The 22699-nt window shown below is 37.0% G+C and overlaps 3 protein-coding genes across 4 annotated transcripts; 2 read left to right on the top strand and 1 right to left on the bottom strand.

Moving 5' to 3' along the window:
- Positions 1–1523: 1523 nt before the first annotated feature.
- Positions 1524–4277, top strand: LOC143905364 (uncharacterized). 2 transcript variants are annotated; one of them, XM_077420771.1, is made up of 5 exons: positions 1524–1762; positions 1832–2011; positions 2095–3110; positions 3184–3430; positions 3706–4277. In XM_077420771.1, exons 3-4 carry the CDS (start codon positions 2745–2747, stop codon positions 3373–3375), a joined length of 558 nt encoding a protein of 185 aa, XP_077276897.1. In that variant the 5' UTR covers positions 1524–1762; positions 1832–2011; positions 2095–2744; the 3' UTR covers positions 3376–3430; positions 3706–4277. The 2 variants fall into 2 exon arrangements, with proteins under 2 accessions (XP_077276897.1, XP_077276898.1); XM_077420772.1 differs by having other exon boundaries at positions 1529–1632.
- Positions 4278–4510: 233 nt separating this feature from the next.
- LOC143905363 (uncharacterized) lies at positions 4511–10621 on the bottom strand. Its single transcript, XM_077420770.1, has 2 exons — positions 5039–10621; positions 4511–4959 (listed from the first exon to the last, which is right to left on the bottom strand). Exon 1 carries the CDS (start codon positions 9447–9449, stop codon positions 7344–7346), a length of 2106 nt encoding a protein of 701 aa, XP_077276896.1. The 5' UTR covers positions 9450–10621; the 3' UTR covers positions 4511–4959; positions 5039–7343.
- Positions 10622–16277: 5656 nt separating this feature from the next.
- LOC143905369 (uncharacterized) lies at positions 16278–17889 on the top strand. Its single transcript, XM_077420777.1, has 3 exons — positions 16278–17072; positions 17355–17484; positions 17594–17889. The coding sequence occupies exons 1-3, from the start codon at positions 17058–17060 to the stop codon at positions 17887–17889; spliced, it is 441 nt and encodes a 146-aa protein (XP_077276903.1). The 5' UTR covers positions 16278–17057.
- The last annotated feature ends 4810 nt before the right edge of the window (positions 17890–22699 follow it).

Raw genomic sequence — 22699 nt, 5'->3', positions numbered from 1 at the left:
TAATGTCACGGAGTCATACGTCCAATGGCGTAAGCGTACGGTTTTTTCTATTGTTTAGGAAAACGATTAACCACCAAACGTTTTAACGATGATATTCGTGACCACCAAACAATTCCGCGTCGAATGAACCCTATCAAAGACAATTTGATTAATAAATAATATTTATCTATTAAATTACCGAGCTAATGGCACGGAGTCATACGACCAATGGCGTGAGCGCACGGTTTTTTCTATTTTTTAGGAAAATGATTGACCACCAAACGTTTTAACGATGATATTTGTGACTACCAAACGATTCCGCGTCGAATGAGCCCTATCAAAGACAATTTGATTGATAAATAACATTTATCTATTAAATTACCGAGCTAATGGCACGGAGTCATACGACCAATGGAGTGAGCGCACGGTTTTTTCTATTTTTTAGGAAAATGATTGACCACCAAACGTTTTAACGATGATATTCGTGACCACCAAACGATTCTGCGTCGAATGAGTTGTATGAAAGTCAATTTGATTGATAAATAATCTTTAGCCATCAAATTACCGAGCTAACGTCACGGAGTCGTACGACCAATGGCGTGAGAGTACGGTTTTATCTATTTCTTAAGAAAACGATTGACTACCAAACGTTTTAATGACGATATTTGTGACCACCAAACGATTCCGCGTTGAATGAGTTGTATGAAAGTCAATTTGATTGATAAATAATCTTTAGCCATCAAATTACCGAGCTGTCACGGAGTCTTACGACCAATGGCGTGAGAGTACGGTTTTATCTATTTCTTAGAAAAACGATTGACCACCAAACGTTTTAATGACGGTATTTGTGACCACCAAACGATTCCGCATCGATTGAGCCCTATCAAAATCAATTTGGGTGATAAATACAATTTTTCCGACTAATGGCACAGAGGTGATACGTCCGGCATTATGCGCATACGGTTTTTTTTATTTTCTGGGAAAACGGTTGACCACCAAACGTTTTACTGATTATATTCGTGACCACCAAACGATTTCGCGTCGATTGAGCCGTATGAAAGTCAATTTGATTGATAAATAATGTTTATCCATCAAATTACCGAGCCAACGTCACGGAGTCATGCGACCAATGGCGTGAGAGTACGGTTTTATCTATTTTCTAGGAAAACGATTGACCACCAAACGTTTTACTGATTATATTCGTGACCACCAAACGATTTCGCGTCGATTGAGCCGTATGAAAGTCAATTTGATTGATAAATAATGTTTATCCATCAAATTACCGAGCCAACGTCACGGAGTCATGCGACCAATGGCGTAAAAGTACGGTTTTATCTATTTCTTAGGAAAACGATTGACCACCAAACGTTTTAATGACGATATTTGTGACCACCAAACAATTCCGCGTCGATTGAGCCGTATGAAAGTCAATTTGATTGATAAATAATGTTTATCCATCAAATTACCGAGCAACGTCACGGAGTCGTACGACCAATGGCGTGAGAGTACGGTTTTTTCTATTTCTTAGGAAAACCATTGACCACCAAACGTTTTAATTACGATATTCGTGACCACCAAACGATTCCGCGTCAATTGAGCCCTTCAATGTCAATTTGGGTGATAAATACAATTGTTCCGACTAGTGGCACAGAGGTGCATGATATGTCCGGCATTATGCGCATACGGTTTTTTTTATTTTCTGGGAAAACGGTTGACCACCAAACGTTTTTATGATGATATTCGTGACCACCAAACGATTCCGCGTCGAATGAGCTATAAAAAAGTTAAATTGGTTGAAAAATAAAAATTGTCCGGCTAACTTCACACCGGAAATTTCATTTTTATTTTACAGGAAAACGACTAACCACCAAACGATCGGACTAAACTACCAAAGACCACCAAACGACCACCAATCGATTCCAATTAATTAAAGTTTGATAAGTTGAAGTTATCCGGCCAACTTCATATAGTCCGAGAGCCCACCGCAAAAATTTGGGTCCATCGCTTTTATGGATAAATTTACTTGCAAAAGGTAGTTTATAAATCGTATTATCATAAACGATTGTCAGCCAAACTCGTACCCTCTGCGTTATGAGCAATAAAAATTTATTATAGATCAAGACAGTAGACGAAATTATAATGGAAGTGCGAAAAGCATGGAGCCAGATATGGCAGTGGAACTTTTTACAAGAAATGAATTATTTGAGGAGGCTGGAGTGTACGCTTCAGTTATCATCGGTGATGATGACTCCAGCACAGTAGCTGGTGTTCGTAGGAATGCTACTTACGAGATTGAAAAGTGGTCAGATTTCAATCACACACTGAAATCGTTTATCTCGGCATTATATTCTATGAAATTGTCGCCAAAACTCATTGAATATTTTTCTCGATGTTTCTCGAGTGCGGTCAAACAGAATAAAGGCAATACCGAGAAAGTGAGAGCTGCATTGGAGGCAATAGTTCCTCACGCGTTCGGGGATCATCAATTATGTGGTGATTGGTGCAAATCGCATGTAAATAATAACTATAAGCACAATAATAATCTGCCGCATGGAAAGCCACTTGCAGATGAGGAGTTGCGTGAGAAACTATACATGCTCTTTTATCGCGATTTGCAAGAAACGCGAAAAAAATCGCTCCATGTGGTTGCACACAAGCGAATGAATCGTTAAATAATGCCGTAGCGAGCAAAACTCCAAAGGCTCGTCATTATTCTGCATCGGAATCTCTTCATTACCGCGTAGCTACTTCAGTATGTCAGAAGAATGATGGTTATACGTATAGCAAAAGTGTACAACAAGCTCCTGCTTTCTCCTGTCAGTGCTCGCACATTAGCATATCGGCTACAAAAAGATAAGAAAAGGGAGATCAGGGCCAAGTTCTTCAAAACTAAAGAAATAAAAAAAAGAAGACTTTATGCAAAGAAACAACGATCTATCGCCACTGCATTAAGACAGCGGCAAGAGGGATTGACTTATGAATCTGGAGTATCATGCTACAACGTTTCAGATTTATTTGAGAATACTCCACGTGCAATGAACGATTCCAACAATTTTGAAGATGATAATTATAGGATAGTTTACTTTGACCTAGAAACTACAGGTCTTAGAAGTACTGACCAGATTTGTCAAGTGATTAAAAAAAATACATATACAGTTGAGATAGATTTTTGTACAAAAATATATTATTGAGAATTTTTTTTAGATAGCAGCATATGATGGGGTATCAACGTTCAACGCCTACATAACTCCATCCATACCCATCTCGAGGTCAGCATCCGCAATTACCGGAATGCAAATCATCGATGGGGATATGTATGTACACGAAGATTTGGTACAGACAATACCCGTACGAGCTGCTGTGGACGGATTTGTGAAATATCTTGAGGAGATATAAGCGGCAAAGAAAACAAGGCCTGTCAGATAATTATTTTATCCCATAATGGCTTCAAGTGAGAAAATGTTTTTTTTAACCGGTCAAGTAACTGTAACATTTGCTTTTAAAATTTTTAGATTTCTGACTAATTATTCAACTTTTTGGGATGCTTGAAATACGTAGAAGCCATTCAGCAAGTGATAAGGCTAATAAATAAATAATAAATTACTTATGTATTATTGCAAATTTTATTATTTATGACAGAGCTGATTACAGTTGCTTGCTTTATTGGTAGATTTGAGAGTATAAGCTTTATTATTTTCTGTACATTTGATCTATTATTCCATACAGATTCGATGTTCCAAGAATATTGTCTCTAATTGTTAAATTGGGAGTGATGGAGACCTTTAAAAAACAGTGAGCGGATTCGCAGATACTCTCGATATTTTGAGGAATGCACTTCCAGAGAGGCGAAAAAACAAACAGAGCTTTTCGGTAAAAGCTCTATTACAAGATTTCTTTCCAGGCGAAAATCACGAGAACCTTCACAATGCTGTCGATGATGTTATCATGTTGAAAAAAATTATCGATTATTTGAAAATAGATGATTTACTGATCAAAAAGTTTGTTAAGAGCGTCACAAACATGATAGATAAAAAGAATAAAAAATTCATTATATCCGCTAACAAAACTTCGCTACGATCAGTATATCAGAACAAAATTTCGGCAAATTTAATTCAAAAAATGGCTAAAGCAGGTATAAACAGAAATATACTAGAGGAAACTTTCACGAAGAATGGTTATGATGGTATTAGAGTTTTGTTTAGAGAGTGCATCGATGGCAAGGCTCGAGTCACTACGTCAAAAAAACTAATTGATAAAGTTTATTTCTTGTTCTCAGATAAATAAAGATATAAATTATGTTTTGTTGTTTATTGATAGAGAACTTGTATTTCACATAATTTTAGAACGAGTGCTCCTCCGTAGGGGGGTTTTATCCGTTACATTCCTCGGATGAGGAAATAAGGTGCCTTGTACCCTAAGGTAATTAGCACAAGCGATGTAGACCTAGTCATTCATTCACACTACCACCGTGATACACACGTCCATAATCTTTTGATCTTTTACGAATCTTAAGCCTTGTACACATTTGGTATATTGTCAGGATATATATATATATTTAATATATTCATTTCTGGTCTCAAGAGATATACATTTCACTTCTTCTTGTCGTCAAATCTCAAATAATACAATGTCCGTTTATATCACCATTATCACATAATACAGGGTCCGTTTCTATCTCCATTATCATATAACGCTTTCAGTCTTACTACCGTTACTTCATATTCTCACATTAACTTCTTCTCTACTTTCTCACTTTCTATACATGTTGTCTCTTTGCTAGCTACTTCGCGACTCTCGCTTCCTTATACTCCTAAATCATACTCGTCTCACATTTGTCGCTAGCGCCGACTATTCTACGTCACCTCTCGCAAACTGTGGAATTCCTACATCCCCGTGTCGATAACTTACTCTATTTATTCTGCCGCTTAATTACAGCTCGGCCATCCTGACATTATAGTTCGTCCCGAACTATTCGTCTCTCTGTACATATTTATATATATAAATTATTTATCATCCTATACGAATGAACGTTCAATGGTTAATAGCCTTATATACTAACGCAAATTTATATATCCTCCGATGCCTGTGGTGCCACTTCGGTTATTCTTATCCATGGTTTTATTTTATCAGCTGACAAGATAGTATTTAAAGGTTTCTGAGTAAGACTATATCCAGGTATATCCGTTACAACATATCTATTCTTTCGCAGCACTCGAGCAATCTGATATGGACCCTTGAATTTTGGAAATAATTTTTGATTTATGCCCGGTTTATGTTGCAGCACTTTAATTAAGATTAAATCACCCTCTTTATATGTTGTTGGTTTCTTATGTCGTTTATCATATTGATTTTTATTATATTCCTGAACCGCACTATTAACTAATTTTGCTGTATCTCTAGCCTTATTACGTTCCTGATCAATATTTTTATCAATTGCAATCAAACTCATCCATAAATCGTCGAAGATCCTTATCTGATTGATTCTTTTGATCATACCCCAAAAATACCATACTAGGTGTAGCATTTATTGACTTATGAAAGGTATTATTTAAAATATACTGTACTCTACCGAGTTTTTTAGACCAATCACTCAGATCCTCAATAACCTTAGATAGAGTTGATTTCAAAAACCTATTTACACGTTCTACCGCGCCATTTGCCCAAGGTGAGGCAACTGCTGTCTTTATATGTTTAATACCATTTTCTTGTGCAAACTGGGCAAACACACTAGAAGTAAACGCTGTTCCGCGATCACTAACTATCCTTTCCGGACATCCAAATAAATTGCTCAAAGCTGTAAGGTGTGCTACAGTGTGATCCGAAGATACTGATTTACACGGATATAACCAGACAAATTTAGTATATGCATCCACAACTACCAGAATATACTTATATTTTTCCGCAGTCTCTTCTAAAGGACCAAAATGATCCGCATGTATCGTATGCATAGGAACGGGTACAATATCAACAAGCTCCATTTCTCCTTCCGTTTTTCCCGCAGCAATAGTGTTACTAAGACATTTTATACAACTTTCTATATATTGTTTAACTCTTATCTTCATACAAGCGAACCAATAGTACTTGAGAATTCCCTGAATAGTTTTGTCAATGCCAACATGACTCATTTCATCGTGATGAATTCTAATGACATTATTTACCATATTATCTGGAACAACAAATAATTGCTTATCTTGATAGTTTCTAAAGACCAGACCATTAACTAGTGAAAAATACTTGTTTTCTTTCATCTCCAACTCTGATGCAATTTCTTTTAATTTAGGATCAGTCAATTGTTTATACATGATTTCATCTTCTACTGATATATTATTAACAATCATCACATTTCGACTCAGAGAATCCACATGTACCATCTTTTTGGACATACGGTGTATCAAATCATACTGATAATTTTGTAAAAATAAACTCCACCTCGCAATTCGTGGATTAATATTGATTTTTTTCATCGCCATGACCAGAGAATTACAATCCGTTACAATTTTAAATTTAATGCCCTGCAAATATACATGGAATCGCTCTACTGCTTTTACTATTGCTAAAGTCTCTAACTCAAAGCTATGATAATTTCTTTCGCAATCAGTTGTTGATTTACTGAAATATGCTATCGGACCAAAATATCCGTCGCTCTGTTTCTGCAACAGTATCGCACCAAAACCATGACTACTAGCGTCTGTGTGAAGCTCCGTTTCTGCACCCGGATTATAAATTCGCAAAACCGGCGGAGATACTAACTCCCTTTTCAACTGTTCCAATGCATTTTCGCAGTTAGCATCAAAATCAAACTGAGCTCCTTTCTTAAGTAAATTTTGTAAAGGCTTCGTTTTTAGCGCAAAATCCTTAATAAATCTACGGAAAAAATTACATAAACCTAAGAACCCTTGAAGTTCTCTTACATTACTGGGTATTGGATAATCTGTTATTGCTTGAACGTGTCTCTTACTCATTGTGATGCCATCTCGTGTTACCAAGTAACCAAGGTATTCTATTTCATGTTTCAAAAATGAGCACTTTGATAAATTTAACTCTAGATTATATTTTTTAAGAATGATTAGAACCTGTTTCAAAATATCCAAATTTTCTTGAATATCGACCGTAGCTATCAATAAATCATCGATATATACTAACAATTTCTTTTTTAAGAGTAACTCCCGGAACATATATAATATGCGCTTCTGGAATTCAGCTGGCGCTTCAGAGAAACCAAAAGGTAGCCTCGTATACTCATACTGCCCATTGTGTGTTGCAAATGCGAAATATTTGGTGCAATCAGGATGTATTGCGATTTGATGAAATCCATCCCTTAAATCCAATTTAGTGAAATACTTCTTTCCATATAATTCATCCAATTAATCATCGATGATAGGGAAAGGGTACTTCTGCGGGTAGATTCTTTGGTTTAAAGGTCGGAGATCCACACACATTCTCCTCCTCCCATCCCTTTTTGGCACTAATACAACACGGGCACAATATGGAGATATGCTAGGCTTTATAATATTCCGTTTGAGAAGATCATCAATGATGTTATCCAACTCTCTCTTTTCAATCTCTGACATTCGTCTAGGCGCATATCGAAATAATGAATTATCCTTTAAATGAACTTTAGCACAATAATCATCTTTTACAGGTTCAATCTTCAAACTGTCCACCGAGTCAAAAACATCTATTACTTGTTTCTTTAACGCAAGAGGCATATCCTGTTCTAAATTACTACTAATATCATATTTATTTTGTTTTTCTATAATATCAATATTAAAACAGTGAATAAATTCTATAGTTTCTTTGTCAACTTCAAACTTATAACTACCATTTTGATAAATTAATTTCAAATTTGCATTTTGGAAAAATTGTCTACCCAGTAATAAATCGTACTTCATGGTGCAATCCTGAACTATCAATAAATTTACATAAAACCAAACGCCTTCTAATCCTTCTAGAGTTATTTGATCCTGAATTTTTCCTAAAATACCTATCGCAGTATCGTTAACACCTTTTAATTGAATATCGCTACTAACTTTTAACAATTCTTTTCCAACATAATACTGATCATAGACTGATTTTCTCATCAAACAAACAAAACTACCTGTATCAATTAGCGCTTTTAATCTAATATTCGGAATTGTAATACTCTGTACCGCAATACACGATTTGTCTTTATTACCGGTGTTAATATCGCTTACGAAAACCGTTGAATCCGTCACATTCTCCGTTCCTGACTCGATCACGTGACTAGTACGTGTACCCATGTTGGTTCCTCTTTTCGGACACGCCGGGCTGATGTGGCCTTCCTCTCCGCAATGAAAACACACCGCTTTCCTTTGTCTGCAATCCCTCGAAATATGCCCTGGTCGTTTACAGGTGAAACACGTTCTCTCCGTTGAAGCCTGTCGTGGTGTATCGCTTCTATCTGCGGTGTTTATATTTAGAACTCGACCATGACCTCCAAATCGCACGCCTGTATCAACTCTTCTCGGCAAAGCGGAATCCTCTGTTATTCGACGAACATGTTCGATAAAGTCTGGAATGTTCGTTATCCACGTACTTAGTACCAATTTTCTCAAAGTTGAATCCTTCACGCCATCCGCCAACAATTCAATTTTCTCTCTCTCTGTCAAAGACAGGTTCTGCATTAATCCCAGTTTATCCTCAGCATAGTCTACAAATTTCTCTGTGTATGTTTTCCAAATTCTTTGTCCGATTTTTGCGAGCGTTGCTGTATACGATTCTTTTACTTCGAAATGACTGCGCAGGCGAAATTTGAAATCCTCCCAAGTTGCCACGTCCTCCATTGGTTGTCTGTTATACCAGTCCTGCGCTCGATTTTTTAATTGCGAAACTGCCGCCAGCACCAACACTTCGTCTTTAAACTTATACATACGAGCCACACAAGAAATTCTTTCCAGCCATCTAATGACATTTTCATCGTCCTTTCCCGCAAATGTAGGGATCAACTTTGTTGCAAATTTAATTTGTTGCCAGTTTACATTTGACGTATCAACTTCTATACAAGAGCTTACGCTTCTAGTGGTTGAAAAAGATCCTGCCGATCCATCTCGCATCCGCTGCCTCTCCTCCATTACTTGTACCACCGCTTGCACGATTTCTTGCATATTCAATGCAAAATTCACTCCTTGACCATTGCCATTCCCTACGGCTGGAATACCATTAACAATATGTTGCGGATTCAAATCTTCCTTTCCTACTGGACCAGACATATCGGGATGTCCTGCTCCTTTTTGCTGCTCATTTTCATTTTCTGTCTCCTTCAAGTTTCTGCTAACATCACCACTGCGTCCCGAAAATTGAGCCATATTCTTTGGCCACCCGTTTTCCGTATAAAAGTCTATTATTCGAATTATAATTGCTGCGCGAGAGCCCTTCGTTCCTAATTTAAGTCGCGAAGCCAATGATCTCAATTGATTTATCGTTAAATTTTCAATGTCCTTTTGTTCCATCAAAATATATATCAGCCATGCCCTTGAATTCCAACACAACGTATACCATGGCTTACACCGCACGATCACGCGCACGGAACTCTGTACATCCCCTACACTCACGTGATTATTATTTCGCCCGAAAGTTAATAATTTAGTCTGTATCCCACTTCTGATAAATTAACTGTACACATTTGGTATATTGTCAGGATATATATATATATTTAATATATTCATTTCTGGTCTCAAGAGATATACATTTCACTTCTTCTTGTCGTCAAATCTCAAATAATACAATGTCCGTTTATATCACCATTATCACATAATACAGGGTCCGTTTCTATCTCCATTATCATATAACGCTTTCAGTCTTACTACCGTTACTTCATATTCTCACATTAACTTCTTCTCTACTTTCTCACTTTCTATACATGTTGTCTCTTTGCTAGCTACTTCGCGACTCTCGCTTCCTTATACTCCCAAATCATACTCGTCTCACATTTGTCGCTAGCGCCGACTATTCTACGTCACCTCTCGCAAACTGTGGAATTCCTACATCCCCGTGTCGATAACTTACTCTATTTATTCTGCCGCTTACAGCCTTGCAGATTGTGAATCCTTTCCGATTCCCAATCGTGCAGACCATTAATCCATAAGGATCTTAATCAGAAAAAATCTTTTTTAACAAAGTATATATGGGACGAAGGCCGGGTCGGATTCGAACCACGGACCTTGGTGTTTCTAATCATTCGCGTAGGCACTGAGCCACGCGTCATCCCTTACTCCTCCGTAAGCGCTCGTTAGGTTAGGTGCTTAAGTTTGAAGTGCTGTCATATGTGGTGCTGTACTGGCTGCACACTTTCCGCACGGGTGCAGTCGCTGCGACGTTGCCAAATCTCCCTTGTTAATCGAAGCACGCTACGTGAACTGTGATATGGCCTGTTTCAATAGTCAATATCACAAAATTTTACACGGTAACCCATGTTTTTCTCGATATTTCTGAAAAGCTTAGATTACGATCTATAAGAGCTCCGTTTTTTGAATCTCTGGTAGGCCGCCTTCATATAATTAATATCTCGTTTCCTGTCTCCAGGAACCCCTCTGCCATAAGAGCTCATGTAAAAACTGTGATTTCAAAATTCATTTTTGCACATTTTTACACGGTAACCGCGATGCTAAAATTTTTTGAGCACTTTTCTCGCATCTCAATTTATATGTCCATGAAGTTTTTTTTCCAATTTTTAGATACATCTATTATATGTAGAACCTCTTTAATACAATGCTTCTCTTCTACCAATATTAGATTTTATGAGCGTAATCTAAATATAAATTATGTAATTCGCTCAATGATCAAAACTGGGCTTTTTACGTATTAAATTACTATGGCTATTCAGCTTTTACATTCAAAGCGTTATCGGCAGTTAGTTAAAATTTATAAATATGTGGTAAATGTTTTACTAGCAATCGTTTTATATTTTTCATCTTCACGTAAATTAAGTCGAACATAGTCACGTATTTTTATACCAAGTACACGTATAGTAGTGTATATGTTGTTACCTAAAAAAAAAGAAAGTGGTAGTATTATACCTCGAAAAAACCTAAGTAACAAGTGGTAGATCTTTATATCTCGAAAAATCTCGAAAAAATCTAAGCAGTAGTATCTTTATCTCCGAAAAATTATAACCCAAGTGATACACGTCACAAAATTATGTTACCTTATCAAAAAGAAGAGTCGCGCTTCAAGTGATCTATTACAATTACAAAAAAACATGATATTTCTTTAAATTACAGCGCCAATTACAGAGAGAACATATATATTGTTTCCAAAAATAATTGTTGCACTACTTTGAAAAATCTTTACATTGTGTCAATTAGAAAAAAATGTATTGTTACGCTCGTCGAGTAAGCTCGCCGCCGTAACACTATCGCGCACTCCACACTCGCGCACGTATTTTGCGAAACTCGCAAAAGGAAAGAGAACTCAAAAGAACTTAAGAAATGCGTTTATTCCAAGCTCGTAAAACAGAACGGATTCCAAAAATCCGCCAGACAGAAAATCAATAAATCCATAAACAAACTCCCGTTGTCAAGGAGCGCGCTTCACAGGTTTCCCCGACTTCTCTACTCAGTGTCCAGCACGGGCGTAACATTGTCCCCCTCTTCTTAAGTTGTTGTCCCGACAACTAGAGGAAAGTTACAAGCAGTTTCTTTCTCTTAGATTTCCGGGAACTTGAAACGCTTCCTGCTCTACCTCGAGCTAAGCTGCGAGTTAACGAGCTTCGTTTCTTCCCTCAATCCAAAAACGCTTCTTTCCACGTGTGAACCTCTTTAACGTCGGCTTTCCTTCTGCTACCAGCGCTATCCTCTTGAGAGTTTTCGGACTGGAGGGGGAAGCTTTCGTGGACCCTGCGTCTCGCAAGACTCCCCAGTCCCCGCCTTGGCATTTGCCCTAAGTCCCACGGAAAAACCACGATCAAAAACCGTGGGCAAGGCGGTCTTCTTTCAGCTAATATCTTCGCCTGATGTTGTTCGGCATCATTTTCCCGGAGAAGTAGCTGAAAGTAACAACAAAAGAAAAATATCTTTTTCTTAAAAAAACCTAAAAATTAATTAAATGAATTGAAATTTTTTGGGCTCCGCGCTCTGGATAAAAATTGTGATTTGAAAGGAATTACTTTTCATAAAAAGTAGCTAATCTATCTAAATGAAAGACTTTGTTCTTATGCCGTTTAGACCTACAAATGCAATAAACTACATCATTTATTCTTTTAACGACTTCAAAAGGACCTTCCCAATTACTTTGTAACTGAGTTATTCCTATTTTTCTTCGAGGATTAAATAACCAGACTTTTTGCCCAGGCTCATAGCATAATTGTCTATCCTTCCGATCATAAAGCGCCTTGGCTTTTTGAGACTTAATTTCCATACGTTGACATACAATGTTATGAATGAGATCCATTTTTCCTTTCAAGTGACGGAAATATTCTCTTTCCGAAGGAATAGTCTCAGAACCAGAAGGATGTCCGCGAAGTAGATCCAAGGGTAATCTTAACTCCCGACCTAAATGCAATTCAGAAGGAGTGAAACCAGTAGTTTCATGTTTAGAAGACCTATACGCCAACAACCCTAATGGAATCCAACGATCCCAATCTCGTTGATTTTCAGCAACGAACTTTACCAGATAATTTAACAACGTCTGATGTTGACGTTCCACCTGACCATTGGATTGAGGATGAAATGGAGTAGTTCTTGTTTTTTTAATTCCCAATAACTGAGTTAGTTCCAAAAATAATCGAGATTCAAAATTTCTTTCTTGGTCAGTATGTAATTCCGAAGGAATGCCGTATCTAGAAACCACTTGACTCAAGTAAACTTCCGCAATCGTTTTAGCCCTAATATTTCCAAGCGGAAAAGCTTCCACCCATTTCGTGAAACAGTCCGTAACCACCAACAGATATTTATTTCCCGAAGAAGAAGTTGGAAGGGGACCAAGAACATCTATTTGAATTCTTTCGAAAGGCGCCCTGACATTGTAAATTTGCATAGAAGACTTTTCTTTATCAGATGGCCCTCTCTTTGAAACGCAAACTTTACAAGTCCTACACCAATGTTCGACATCCTGCTTACAGAAAGCCCAATAAAAATGTTTCCGGATCTTCTCTAAGGTCTTATTGACACCAAAATGGCCACCTGTGGAAGAATCATGAGCTTCTTCTAAAATTCGCGAAATCATTTCTCGAGGAACTATAGTTTAAAAAACAACGGAACATAAATTTGGAGACTCCCATTTCCTACACAAAATCCCGTCTTTAATCACCAGGGAATCCTATTGGAGTCAATAGTCTTTAGCAGTCGAATCTCTCTGAGCTATTTCTTGACGAAGAGGTCGCCTATTTTTCTCTTTTCCACGATAAACTCCTACAATTGAAGGGTCCTCCAATTGCATTCTTTTCCAGTCCGCAGATTCAATTTCTTTGAAGATTATTCTTCTAACATGTCCCCTTACAATACTTTCTTCCCCCATCTCCACTTTATCACAATATCTGCAGTTTCCTTCCGCACATGGACGCCTAGACAACGCGTCAACGTTTGCATGCACCTTTCCTGCTCGGTGCTTGACTACGAAATTAAATTGTTGTAGGCGTTCCATCCAACGTGCTAACTGTCCTTCTAGATTTTTAAAAGACATCAACCAGCGTAACGAAATATAATCCGTTCTAACCGAGAATTCACGTCCATATAAATAGTGATAGAAGGTCTTCAAAGCTTCCACCAAAGCTAACAGCTCCCGACGAGTTATGCAATAGTTTCTTTCAGACTTGCTCAAAACCCGACTATAATAAGCTAAAACCCTCTCCCTACCATCCTGAATCTGAGAAAGTACCGCGCCCAAGCCGTGATTTGAAGCGTCAGTATCAAGAATAAATTCCCCTTTTTCTATTGGGAAAGCTAAAATAGGAGGAGAAATTAAGTTTTGTTTAAGCTTCTCAAAAGCTTCCTGACAACGCCCATTCCCACACATATTTTCTAAGATTCTCAGTTAAAAAAAATAATGGCTTAGCAATAAAAGAAAATCTCTTCACAAATTTCCTATAATAAGAGCAGAGTCCCAAGAAACTTCGCACTTGCTTCTTATTTTGAGGAATAAGCCACTCTTGAATGGTCTTAATTTTCTCCGAATCAGTGGAGATTCCTTTTTCTGAAACGACATGGCCTAAGTATTTCACTTCTCTCCCAAAGAAAGTACATTTTTTTGGATTGAGTTTTAAATTTGCAACCCGTAAACGAAGAAATACTTCCCTTAAATTTGCCAGCATTCCCTCGAAAGTTTTACTATAGATAATGACATCATCCAAATAAACCATACAGATCTTATTCAATATCTCACGAAAAACCTGCTCCATCAATCGCTCAAAAGTAGCAAGAGCATTCATAATCCAAATGGCATTACAGTAAACTGCCATAAGCCATTTCCTATAGAGAAGGCCGTTTTCTCTCTATCCTGAGGACGAAGCTTCACCTGCCAATAGCCGCTTTTTAAATCTAAGGTGGTGAACCAGGAATTTCCGGATAAACGATCAAAAAGATCATCTATTCTGGGAATAGGATAAGAATCTTTTTCTGTAATGGCATTGAGCTTCCTGAAATCGATACAGAATCTAATCGTTCCATCTTTCTTTTTTACTAAAACAGCTGGAGAAACCCAGGCGCTATGAGATTCTTCGATGACACCACGTTGTTTCATTTCGTTTAAAATCTTTTCCATCTCTTCTCGCATATGCAGTGGAATTCGCCTAGGAGCCTGTTTAATCGGAGGAGAATTTTTCACCCTAATAACATGCTCAACGACGGAGCAATTTCCTGCAACCACATCTTCCAAAAAGACATCTTGAAACTCGATCACCAATTCAACAAACTGCTCCTTTTGAGAAGCGTTGAAAGTTTTGGAATTTTTCTCAAAGAATTCCTTAAGAAAAAAAGAAACCCCCTTTTAAAATAAAATAAATAAATTTTTCTTGTAAAAAAAATAAAGTATTAAAATTTTGATTAAATTTAATAAAGCACAAAACTTTTAAATTAAATAAAAAAGCAATAAACACACATAATTTAGGGAAGTATGCGGCGGGAGTAAAAAAACAGCGCCAAGTTTTTTTACAAGAAAAATTTATTTATTTTATTTTATTTTAATTAAATATTTTTTTGTACTGTGTTATTTCTTTAATTCTTTGTGATTAAAATGATTCTTGTGATTAAAAAGAATTAGCTTAGTTGGAATGAGAAGACCCTTGAATAGGAATACAATTAAAGATACGTACTACTTAAGTTTTATTTTTTAAAAGTAGTTGCGCAACAATTATTTTTCAAAGCAATTAATATATATATTCTCTTTGCAATTGGCGCAATTTAAAGACGTCACATCTTTTTTAAAAATACATATCACTTGAGTTGAGCAATTTTGTGAATTATTTTGTTAGGTANNCATTAAANNNNTNACACTATCNNTNNNGTAATCATTTTACAGGTCTTAATATATGATCGCACTACTTACTATGGTGAGAAATCGATTCAACTCACGACGGTTTCATTAATATTAACAGTAAAGAACTGAAATTACAACACAATACTAATATAGCATAAAGGCACATAACAGAATAATTGCAAGCAAATACCTTCATTCTTTATATTTTTTCTGACTTCTGCGGCGTAAATTTCCGCGCGGCGTAAATACCAGAGTTACTCTATAATTTTATTAAGAAGAATTAAAGCTACTACCATTTATATAAGTTGGAATAGGAAGATCCTTGAATGGGAACACAAAGATATATACCACTTCAGTTTCATTTCTTTTTAAGTAATTACACAACAATTTTTCAAAGCAATATATATATTCTGTTTATAATTGGCGCAATTTAGAGATTTCATATATTTTTTTGAAATATATATATACTTGAGTTGAATTAGGTAACGCAATATTTTGATATAATAATTTTGTTAAGGAGAAAAGTTAAAGCTACAACCACTTAGATTGAATTTTTGGATTGGATTTACCAAATACATTGCGCGTTTACTTGGCGCCTTTTTTATCTTTTATCTTGAAAAAAGAAATTTTGTGTGTACTGTACTAAATATAAAAAAAATAAAGTTTAACTTTTTTTGCTTAGAAATAAATTTTCATTGTAAAAAATTGTTAGTTATATAAAATATTATTACAAATATAAAAGAAAATTATGAATGAAAAGTATAAAAAAACTCGTATTATTCGACGTGTGGCCCTCCGCCATTTTGTAAATAATACTCTACTAATAATAGCCATGCTTTAATTAGCAAAAAACTATTAGAAATATAGTGAAAAAACATAAAAAAAAAACATTTATTTACGCCGATAAACACTAATACCCCAGATAGCAAAATGTTAGCAGAATGCGCGCAGATTAGCCCGTATCAGACTACCGACTGCAAAGGCCGATCCGACTGCCGATCGCGACTGCCAACTCTAATCGGTCAATCACATTGCCCAATCTGTCACCAAGTCGCCGATGCTGACTGATCGTATTTAAGCGAATTTTAGTGAGAATATGGCATCAATATTACCGAAAAGAAAGTATTCCTTTCAATACATGCAAAATTTGAAAAAACGAAAAAAACTTGTTCTTCTATATTTCGTGTTTATAATAGAAGAAATCCGATATAAAAAGCAAAGGTTATGGGTAAAGCCATGGATAACACGGAGGCAAGAACAAGGAATACATCGCAACCTTTTTACTTTACTGAGTTAAGTCTTGAAGATCCAAACAAATTTCGCAGGTATTTTAAAATTAAAAAATTAAACATTTTAGGTATTATAACTTATAAAGGTACCATTTCATGCGCAGTGTGCAGCCGCAGCAGTTCGCTGTGATTGGTTGAAAATTTTTTATAACATGACACACTTCCGGCGCAAAATACATTTTACCGCATCTCGTTCTTCTGTTTTGAAGTTCAACCAAACGAACAAAGAGCAGCAAAGCTGGATTCCGTCCAGTCGGCCCAGTCGCTTGAAGTCAAAGTCAGGAAAGCGAGCAATATTTACATACGTACTTGGTGTAGTGTTTGCAACAAATGTTAAGGAATTAATGTATAATTGAGAGAATGGCGTTCAATGAGGTATAGAAAATGTTTATGAATAATTAATTGTAATGTAAGCAAAAGTCATAACCTCAATTTGTCAATATCACAAACGTAATTGATAAACCGCAATTATTATAATTTTTTTAAGCTTGGTTATTATAAAAGTAATCTTATAATTTAGAAATTCATAATTTATTCTCTAAATAAAGAAATTTTGGTAGTATTACTTTTCTGCTTTTTAAATCGTTTAATGAAAAATTGCACATGTATAAACAATATAATCTAAATGCGTTGACTATTAATTTATTTTTCTGTTAGATAAAACGTGTTAATACTTGTGGAATTTGTGAAGAAATTACGGAAGAATCATTAATTTCAAATCATAAATGCTTGGAAGGATATAAACGTTACTTCACTGATGGAAACAGATATTTTTATCCAGTATGCGGTAAATATAAATGATAATAATGTGTGTTGTAGACTGTAGATTCTTGAAAAATGATGAAAATAAATGATATAACTGTGTATATAATGTATGTGATGATTTTTTTATATAGATAATGGATTAATAATGCGACGAAGTGCTATGGATAATGGTGTAGAAAGCATTGTACTTGATGAGCCATCGAGTCATCCAGAAAAAAATACAGGTGAACATGGTGCGGTTGAAGAACCTTCTTCAGTCAATAATTCTTCTGATTCAACGGAATTAGAAGAATTGCTTATAGAAGAGGTTTCAAAATGGGAAGCATTATACAATTATAATCTACCTTTAATACAACGTAATAGAACAATAACTGGTGAAGCATGGAAAGCGGTTTCGGAAGCTCTGCAAGGTATTACAAATATGTGATCAAGAGACACGGTAGTGTCTCGCGCCAAGTACACGCGGAGCGAGACCGACCGTGACTCTTTTACGCGACGCGACGAGTTGCGAGTACCCGAGATGTTGAGATCTCGATAACGAGTGAACGGATCAAGTTCTAAGTAGGCTTGATCGATAGCTTGGGGTCCAATTAGGGGGGGGGTTTCTCTCATAATATTCCGCTACGTGCCCTACGAGCGGAGATATTGCGACGCAAAGTCCAAATGTGAAAATTTATTTTTAAGATACGTCTCCTAACGCTGCGATCTATTATGACGTCATCAGAGAAACGTCACTTTCACTTTTTCGACGCTGGCGGCGCAGGTATCGCCAGTTTCGATATCGCGCGCGTATTTCAAAATTAGGTCGATAAACTTATCGGTCAGGAGGAAGATTTCTATTTAAGTAAAAATTAGGTATATATATAATAAATATTGAGTCAACGGAAAAGTAGGTTCTCTATGCTTGGCAGAAAGTGCCGCTAGGGAATTTTTAAGTCGATTCTTATGAATCAAGCTTGAATTTGATGTCTATGTATCCCAGGTTGCCGATGACAAGGTCTCCAGATAGTGCGCTTTATAGTTTTCGGTGTCTAGGTGTAATAATACGTTGAATTCGATGTCTACGTGTCCCAGGTTGCCGATGACGAGGTCCACATAGTGCGCTCCGTAGTTTTTGGTGTCTACGTGTATTAATATCTTGAATTCGATGTCCACGTGTCCCAGGTTGCCGATGACGGGATCCAGATAATGCGCTTCATAGATTTCGGTGTCCAGGTGTAATAATACGTTGAATTCGATGTCCACGTGTCCCAGGTTGCCTATGACGAGGTCCACACAGTGCGCTTCGTAGTTTTCGGTGTCCAGGTGTAATAATATGTTGAATGCGATGTCTACGTGTCCCAGGTTGCCGATGACGAAGTCCACATAGTGCGCTCCGTAGTTTTCGGTGTCTACGTGTATTAATACCTTGAATTCGATGTCCACGTGTCCCAGGTTGCCGATGACGAGGTCCACACAGTGCGCTTCGTAGTTTTCGGTGTCCAGGTGTAATAATACGTTGAATGCGATGTCTACGTGTCCCAGGTTGCCGATGACGAGGTCCACACAGTGCGCTCCGTAGTTTTTGGTGTCTACGTGTATTAATATCTTGAATTCGATGTCCACGTGTCTCAGGTTGCCGATGACGAGGTTCACACAGTGCGCTTCGTAGTTTTCGGTGTCCAGGTGTAATCGTACGTTGAATTCGATGTCTAGGTGTCCCAGGTTGCCGATGACGAGGTCCACATAGTGCGCTCCGTAGTTTTCGGTGTCTACGTGTATTAATACCTTGAATTCGATGTCCACGTGTCCCAGGTTGCCGATGACGAGGTCCACACAGTGCGCTTCATAGTTTTCGGTGTCCAGGTGTAATAATACGTTGAATTCGATGTCCACGTGTCCCAGGTTGCCGATGACGAGGTCCACACAGTGCGCTTCGTAGTTTTCGGTGTCCAGGTGTAATAATATGTTGAATGCGATGTCTACGTGTCCCAGGTTGCCGATGACGAGGTCCACATAGTGCGCTCCGTAGTTTTCGGTGTCTACGTGTATTAATACCTTGAATTCGATGTCCACGTGTCCCAGGTTGCCGATGACGAGGTCCACACAGTGCGCTTCGTAGTTTTCGGTGTCCAGGTGTAATAATACGTTGAATGCGATGTCTACGTGTCTCAGGTTGCCGATGACGAGGTCCACACAGTGCGCTCCATAGTTTTTGGTGTCTACGTGTATTAATATCTTGAATTCGATGTCCACGTGTCTCAGGTTGCCGATGACGGGATCCAGATAATGCGCTTCATAGATTTCGGTGTCCAGGTGTAATAATACGTTGAATTCGATGTCTACGTGTTCCAGGTTGCCGATGACGAGGTCCACATAGTGCGCTCCGTAGTTTTTGGTGTCTACGTGTATTAATATCTTGAATTCGATGTCCACGAGTCCCAGGTTGCCGATGACGGGATCCAGATAATGCGCTTCATAGTTTTCGGTGTCCAGGTGTAATCGTACGTTGAATTCGATGTCTAGGTATCCCAGGTTGCCGATGACAAGGTCCACATAGTGCGCTCCGTAGTTTTCGGTGTCCACGTGTCCCAGGTTGCCGATGACGAGGTCCAGATATCGCGCTCCGTATTTTTCGGTGTCTAGGTGTAATAATACCTCGAATTTCATGTTCACGTGTCCCAGGTTGCCGATGACGGGATCCAGATAGTGCGCTTCATAGTTTTCGGTGTCCAGGTGTAATTGTACGTTGAATTCGATGTCTAGGTGTCCCAGGTTGCCGATGACAAGATCCACATAGTGCGCTCCGTAGTTTTCGGTGTCTACGTGTATTAATATTTTGAATTCGATGTCCACGTATCCCAGGTTGCCGATGATGAGGTCCAAATAGCGCGTCTCATAGTTTCCGGTGTCCAGGTGTAATCGTACGTTGAATTTGATGTCTACGTGTCCCAGGTTGCCGATGACGAGGTCCACATAGTGCGCTTCGTAGTTTTCGGTGTCCAGGTGTAATAATATGTTGAATTCAATGTTTAGGTGTCCCAGGTTGCCGATGACAAGGTCCACATATTGCGCTCCGTAGTTTTCGGTGTCTACGTGTATTAATACCTTGAAATTGATGTCTAGGTGTCCCAGGTTGCTGATGACGAAGTCCACATAATGCGCTTCATAGTTTTTGGTGTCTAGGTGTATTAATAACTTTAAATCTGAATGGGTGCGTTCAGCCGATACTCCGCTAGCCTAGCAATCGTGAGCAGTTGCTCGTTTGTGCTCGTTTCTTCTCTTTTTAATCCAGTAAGTCAAAAAAGAGGAAACGAGCGAAAACGAGCGACTGCTCACGATTGCTAGGCTAGCAAAGTATCGGCTGAACGCACCCAATGTAGGACACGTAGATATCGAATTCGAGGTATTAATACATGTAGACACCGAAAACTACGAAGCGCACTATGTGGACCTCGTCATCGGCAACTTGGAACACGTGGCCATCAAATTCAAGGTATTAATACACCTGGACACCGAAAACTATAGAGCGCGCTATGTGGACCTCGTCATCGGCAACCTGGGACACCTAAACATTGAATTCAAGCTTGATTCATAAAAATCGACTTAAAATTTCCTTAGCGGCAGAATTAAAATTATGTCATGACATAATAAAAATCGCTGAATTAAAATTATGTCTAGACATAATAAAAATTGGACAAAAATTATGTTTAGACATAATAAAAATTGGATGAATTAAAATTATGTCTGACGTAAAAATAATTTTTGGAAAAAGTTGGTAAGAAATAATTTTTTCAAGCAATGTAATATACATGTATATTATACATAAAAGCAATGTCCGGCAATGTGTATATATATATATTTACAACTTCAGACACATTTCTTTATAAGGTGTAATTTTTTTTTGTTAAGATTAAGATGCGTAACACTACAAAAAGGCGTGATATCCGTACAAAATTACCTTTTTCAAAAAAAGGTAAAAAAATGCGCCAAGTACACGCATAGTAGTACATATGTATTATGTTGTTACCTCGAAAAAAACAAAGTGGTAGTATTATACCTCGAAATAACACCTTGTACATACTGTTTATACAATGCGTAATACTACAAAAAGGTAAAGAAAGGCGCCAAGTACACGCATAGTAGTGTATATGTTGTTACCTCGAAAAAAAAAAACAGTGGTAGTATTATACCTTAAAAGAATCTAAGTAACAAGTGGTAGACGAAATCTTTGTATCTTGAAAAATCTCGAAAAAACCTAAACAGTGGTATCTTCACCTAAAAAAAAAACAAAGTAGTAGTATTATACCTCGAAAAAACCTAAGTAACAAGTGGTGGACGTAAGCTTTGTATCTCCAAAAATCTCATCACAAAATTACGTTACCTTATCAAAAAATGAGTCGCGCTTCAAGTGATCTATTATTACAATTACAAAAAAGAAATGATATCTCTTTTTAAATTACAGCGCCAATTACAGAGAACATACACTGAGAAAAAAAATTTGTCAATCCCAAGAAATATTTAGTCCGATACGTTCAACTAAACATTTTAGTTAGTTAACTAAACATTAGTTGAATTAATTAATTCTTGATTAAAGAAACGAAATAAATTGTTGAAACAACTAATATTTAATTAACTAACTAAATTGTTTATTTGAACGTATCGAACTAAATATTTCTTGGGATTAACAATTTTTTTTCTCAGTATATTTTTCGAGATACAAAGATTACGTCTGCCACTTGTTACTTAGGTTTTTTCGAGGTATAATATTACTACTGCTTTTCTTCGATTAGAATAAAAAATTGAATCATGAAGAATTACACAGAGGTAACAGTACAAAATACAAATATTTTATTAAAATATTTAAACCCAACAAGGGAATACAAGGTATTTAAATACAAAGTTTATATATGTATTTTAAAAGATTTAATCGCATCGCAAAGAATTACAGAGGTAACAGTACAAAAAATAAAAATATTTTATTAAAATACATAAATTTTTCTTGTCAAAAAACTTGGCGCTGCTAAAGAGAGAAAAAGAGAGAGAGAGAGAGAGAGAGAGAGAGAGAGAGAGAGAGAGAGAGAGAGAGAGAGAGAGAGAGAGAGAGAGACCTTTTACAAATGTAAATATTACTTATTCTATACTTATTCTATACTTTTAATTCTAATCGCTTTAAAAATCTAAACTTATCTTATCTTATCCTATACTTAATAATAATCCGTATTATTCACCTTTACACACACACACACACACACACA

The sequence above is a fragment of the Temnothorax americanus genome, unplaced genomic scaffold, assembly GCF_048541705.1.
Source record: "Temnothorax americanus isolate GAGA-0224 unplaced genomic scaffold, ASM4854170v1 Scaffold60, whole genome shotgun sequence".
NCBI lineage: Eukaryota > Metazoa > Arthropoda > Insecta > Hymenoptera > Formicidae > Temnothorax > Temnothorax americanus.
This window is presented reverse-complemented; position numbering and strand designations above follow the sequence as displayed.